At 36.6% G+C, this 6,254-nt stretch overlaps 1 protein-coding gene across 1 annotated transcript; it reads right to left on the bottom strand.

Moving 5' to 3' along the window:
* Positions 1–2,430: 2,430 nt before the first annotated feature.
* LOC110027015 (nucleolar GTP-binding protein 1-like) lies at positions 2,431–5,889 on the bottom strand. Its single transcript, XM_020728272.1, is given in 3 exon segments — positions 2,431–3,115; positions 3,118–4,652; positions 5,620–5,889. Coding segments are annotated over 2 exon segments (2,016 nt in total). The 5' UTR covers positions 4,616–4,652; positions 5,620–5,889; the 3' UTR covers positions 2,431–2,597.
* Positions 5,890–6,254: the final 365 nt, after the last annotated feature.

The following is a 6,254-nucleotide window of genomic DNA, read 5'->3' on the forward strand; positions in this document are numbered from 1 at the left end:
CACCGCACCTAGATAGGTGCGGTGTGAAAACGTTATTTTCAGTGTTTTGAAAATGCATAAGCTGTCAAAACGCAGTTTACCCGAACAGGTCAGGTGCATTTTTAAAATGCCACTGCATCAAATAAGCTGCCCCAAACAGGCCCTAAGTATTGGTTTATTTTGATACAAGGAAAATTTTTTTTGGAGAACTCCACCCCTGAGACCGCGTAATGACTAGACACAATGTCTCAGTGAATTTAAAAAGGAAAATTTACTTGCATATCATATATTTTTTTTTCTATTCATATACGTAACATCCAAAATTTGATATTTATATAACATCTTGCTGTCAAATCTATGCATGAACATTTATATTACATTTTTTTTAAAATATTGATGGTGATATTTTTTATGTAATGTTAAGGATTTGAGTGATATTGGTGAAAATATGAATGTTTAGAAGATATGTAAATATATAAGAATAGTGTGATATTTACGGAAATGTCCCACATTTTTTAAAGACAAGAAAATAAGTTTCATCTAATATAAATGTTTGCAATCAAGAGTGGGTTATATGCCTCCGACTATTGCAAGTGTCATTTAACAAAAAATACTAGTAAGATACCTAACACTTTTTTTAGGGAAATGTACATACCTAACACAATGATGTATTTACATATCTCATATCTAAGCTTCCATATTTACATATGTAGCACTTTAAACTTATGCATGAAAATACATCTTTCGCTTTTTAAAATTGATAACAATACTATTTTTAATGTGATATTACATAATTGAGTGCTATGTGTGTAAATATGAAAGTTTAGGTGTGAGATATGTAAATACTAAATGTATTAAAATTGTGTGCTATGTATGTAAATGCCCCAAATTAAGGGGATTTACCTACCATCTAATTCTTATGTATTTACATATCTAACACAAACATTATTTTTTTTATATTTATACTATCCAAATCTTTCACATCACATCAAAAATATCGTTATTTTAACTTAAAAAAAAATGAAATATGTTTTTTCATGCCTAGTAAAGGAGCATATATTTAAAAATTGAAATTTAGGTGTTAGATATGTAAATATAAAAAAACTGAGTGGCTTGTCTTCCAAAAATTGATAACCAAAGGCTCATTATCATCTATATGTATATATATATATATATATAAAGCAGCCAAAACGTAAGTGTCATAGCATCAATTAAACTGCCTGCATTATTGCATTTAATTCTCTGCATCATCAAGATAACAATTAGCATAACTAAGGCATCTTTTATTGATTTCAATCAGCATATCATCAACTAGACTAAAAAATAAATAACTCAGGGCACCATTTCCAGAGTAAGAAAGACATAGCACAAGAAATATGTTAGTCATAAGACTGCATTATAAGTAATCACTTCTTGGAATACATCAAGGCTTCGTTTGAAGATTTTTCTGTACCTTCACGTTCCAGAGAGAGCCAAAAAAATGCTTTGGCTTCGTTTGATTGAGCATCTTCGCTAAAATTTGCTTCCCCCGGAGCAACATATCTCAGCCCATTTGGGATCGCAAATTCGCTTTCCTTCCTGCGTTCTGTTGCTTCATAAATGAAGATGAAAGGGTCAAAATTACCTTCAACAAGTTGATCGCACGATTTGTCTCGCTTCGCTTTCACTGCTTCATTTTTCGCTTCAGTTTCCCTACCTTCGTTCAACACTTTACGGATAAAAAAGAAGCCGCGGAACAAGCAGATTCCCCATTGGATTCACATGAGAAAAGACAACACCATCAGGTGCTTCTCTAATTTATTCAGATTTTCTGAATTCGCTGAGTAAAATCCAATATTATTTTTTTGCATATAGAATATTCTTCCTGATGTTGTGATGAATGCAAAAGAAAGGGTAATGCAGAAAGAAGAGAATTTGCTATGTATCAAAAAAAGGTGAACTTGGATGAGTTTTAAAACTCATACACAGTTAAGAGAAAAAATATGGCATATGGCATATGAAGGCCAGGGCTTTGTTGATATTATCATTCAGTTGTTCTGTTGTGTTGTTTGCATGAAATAAAATTCTTGTTACCTTTCAGAGATGAACAATTTACCATGCAAGTAAAAGCTGATCATATCCTAGAAGCCATGGAAGAGGTTCTCATATATATAAGAATCCAAATGATTTACTAACACAATTCAGAAATCCCAGTTACAACAAAGACACTTTAAATTTTACCTTGATTGCCACCAAATGATAGCTTCAAACTACCATCAAACTATGAAAACAAACTTCCATCAACTATCAAATTATAGCAAACATTGAGAATCCCTGCACATATCACAAAAAAAACTAGAAACAGCACTTCAAATATATTAGGATTTTCCCACAGAGAGGATTGCTGCCGTCATCAGCTGCTGAAATAATAACTAGCAGTACACTCAAATAGAAAAAAAAGAATACATTAAACTTAATTTATAAAAACTCGAATAGTTTATGGCTAGCAAAACATGTAAAAATTTTCATGCAGAACAAAAATCCTCATAGTTTACCACAAATCCTAATTACATCCAAAACACAATAAAAGGATACTTAGAAAAACAACTTTAATCAAATCAAACATCAAATTGCATATCTCAGCGCCTCTGTGTCTTTCCTATAGATCGCTTTCCAGAGAACAAGTGCTTAGGTTTGAGATTTGGAATGACTCTATCTGCCTCACCTCGCCGAGCCGCCTTGTTTCTCACCTTCTCCGACTTCTTTTTAAGCTTGATCGCCTTCAACTTCTGTGCAGAGTCCCTTAATCCTTCTCCAGGTACAACTTCGCCCGGCGGCCGTGAACGCGACCTCGAACGTGACCTCAGTCGCAGCTTCTTGCTCTTATGTTCGTCATCAACATCCATGGCTTCGCCATCAACACCATCACCAGCCAATGATCGATCCCTCTTCCGGCCCTTTCTCGAGGCAGACCTACTTCTCGCTCGATCAATGGCGGAAGCCGGATCCAAGCCCAAAGATGAAAGCTGCCTCCCCATTCTTTCCGTTGTGAACTTTCGGTCCTTATCAAACTTTCGAGGAATAGTAGGGCGGCTCTCTGCGGTGCTCTTCTTCATCCTATGTTCTTGTATGAGCAAACTCTTCTTCCTTCGAATCAAGCCTCTCGCCCCCCCTGAGTCACCTCTTTCCCATCCATTTCAAATTCTGTTTCATAAGACTCGGCTTCGATCCGAAGCCCTTCTTCCCTCTCCAACTCTTCCAACCTCTGTAAGATGTCAGGATCCACAAAATCATAAATATTATGCCCATCTAAGATCTCTGGCATAATGTCTTCCTTCCACTCCTCCTCGGCCAAAATATAATGTTTCCTAAGATTAGCAGAGTATACACCAGCGCCACCGTTCTCATTCTCAAGATCTCTTTCGAGTTCCCTGTTCTCCCTCTTCTCATTCTCCTTCGCTCTGGCCTCTAGAACTGCCAGAGGAATACAAGGAGGCCGCTCTTTGTTATCACGAGGCTTTGGAATCGCAACATGGAACCTATTTAAGCAATCATTTATCTTCTTAGATTTCATCTTCATCTCCACCCTCTGATTCAACAACCTCTCACAAGCAGCATTCTTAACAGAAATAACACCATCGTCAGTCAAGGTGCTCATAGTCAGCAAAACCCCTTCGTCATCAGGTTCACCACCTTGGGCCAAGACAGATTTAATTGCTTCTGCTTTCATATCCATAACCAGCTTCATATCTTCCTCAGAAAGACCATCGAGGGGCTGCAAATCGATCTTATTACAAACAATGACAAGAGGCTTATTCAAGAAGAGTGACTTAATGCTATTAAATAATGCCGCCTGTTGAGCAATGGTGTATCCGCATGATCCAGATATATCGAGGAAGAACAGAACAGCAGATCGAAGATGTGCCAATGCAGTGATACTGCACATTTCAATAATATTGCGGTCCTCGAATGGTCGATCCAAAATCCCAGGAGTGTCAATCACCTGATACCTTAAGTACTTGTAATCTGTATGACCGACGAAGAGTGATTTCGTAGTGAAAGCGTAAGGCTGGACGTCCACATCGGCCCTTGTGATCTTATTCATGAATGAACTCTTGCCCACGTTCGGGTATCCGCATATCAAGATGGTTCGAGTGTTGGGATCTATGGAAGGGAGCCGAGCCATGTGTTGCCTGATCTGCTCTAGGTAAGCTAAACTAGGCCCAATCCGCTTTATAACTGTGCACATTCGACCAAGAGCGGCTACCTTCAAGCACTTACATCGATAGAGAGAGTCACCGTATTTGAGCAGCCTAACATAATCCTTCGCAATCTTTCCAATGATGTTTCTTGCAGTATTGATTTGGCCGAGGGCAAGCTTGTAGTGATCCTTGTTGTAGAGGACATGGAGCAGATCCCCGTAGAATGGATGAATGTCATCTAATCGAGGGAACTCTTCGATGATGGTGGAGAGCTTCTCATGGAAGTTTTGCTGGGTGAATCTCACTTTCCTCATGTAAAATTGTCGGAGGCGTGAAATGGCATATCCCTTGTGCACGACAGTTGGAGTCTGGCGTTGAGTTCGTGAAAGAATGATATCGACAAATTCCTTTCCCGAAGGAACAATGGTGATCTTTTTGAAGTTGTACTGAACCATTCTGTTGATATATATCTTGAATCAGATAACCTTATACCTGCAAATGAAAGAATAAGGATGCATTAGAAAGGTGTTAAAAAAAGAGAAATTTACATATGTAGCACACAATTTTTATGTAAATACATATCACAAACCCAAATATTCATATTTACAAACAATAGCAAGAGCTGATGGCATGCATGTAATGAGAAAGAAGGATATATCTGAAACAACAAATCGTTACTCGATACAATTAGAAATTTAGAACTGGATTGGATTTCATGCAAATTAATTAGAAAACTAAAAGTAGGTGAAAGTCAACTCAATGACCTTAAACGAAGTTCCCCTAAGAAGAAGAAAATAGATATAATATGAATAGAAGTTATGCAAAAAGATTGAAATAAACAGAACGAACATGTCACATAGCCCTATAAACATGAACAGAGGATACACAAAACAACCAAAATAGTTAGGTAAATTCTAATGATGATGATGAAACTGAAATGACTTTCATGCAGTTCGTGTCTCCATCTAACAGCCAAACAATGCAATCCGGCTATCTGTCAGTTTGACATCCTCTTAACTCAAAGAGGATAAACTAGAGATTAAAGAACATAAACTTAATCATGCACTTGAACAATGTTTAGTGAATGTTCTCAAAGAGGATAAACTAGAGATTAAAGAACATAAACTTAATCATGCACTTGAACAATGTTTAGTGAATGTTCCAGATGCATGCCAACAAGAACGGCAACAAAATGTCAAATAACCCCTTTATAAATCTAAAGAGCACAAACAATCACAGAGTGGCCCAGATGTTCTAGGGTAAATATAATCAAGTGATTTCAATCATTATATTTACAAGGAAAACAACAAAATGTTCACAATACAAGAAGTCCGCTCTGGCCTCTAGATCTCTTTCGGATTTTCCGGATTTCGGCCTTAAATCCCGTGAAGTGAATCGGTGCATTTAGTAAATCCGGGACGGACGCTTCGCGCGAAAAAACAAAAAAACGTGAAGTTACCTTCCTCAATGGTTTCAGGTAGGAGAGGAGCAGGAGTAAAAAAATGGGAGTTTCGGGTCTCTGTAAGCCGCGATCCCGTCGTTGCTTTCCCAGCTAGCTCCAATAGCGACTGTATCGCGAGGGTTCGGTGACGAAGGCGATGGTTTTGGGCGAAGCCAGAGAAGGGGGCAGGCACATGCGAGGGTTTCGGGAAGGAGTCGGCGAGGATTTCGGGGAGAGAAAGAATTAGCGTAGGGTTTAGGGTTTAGGCTTAGCAGCGGTTTCTAAGGCCGTCAAAAAAATTTGTTCTTAGTGAATAGTTGTAAATGAGTTTGTGTTCGATTAGTTCAATAATTAAATGAGACAAACGTGAACAATTTTTTTTCATTCGGTTAGTTAAATGAATCAAATACAAACACTGATGTGTTTGTTCGTGTTCGAATCGTTATTATTCGAAATATAAAATAATTTAAAATAATAATATATAAAAATTTATGACATTTTAAAAAATTAAATTTTATAAATTATGATATATAATAAATTAATAATAATAATATATTATATTAGTAATATACTAATACAGATATTATATATTTATATAATATAAGTTATATAATTAATATAATATATTATTTATATATATTAATATTAGGGAT

This window comes from Phalaenopsis equestris, unplaced genomic scaffold (assembly GCF_001263595.1).
Source record: "Phalaenopsis equestris unplaced genomic scaffold, ASM126359v1 Scaffold000411, whole genome shotgun sequence".
Lineage (NCBI taxonomy): Eukaryota > Viridiplantae > Streptophyta > Magnoliopsida > Asparagales > Orchidaceae > Phalaenopsis > Phalaenopsis equestris.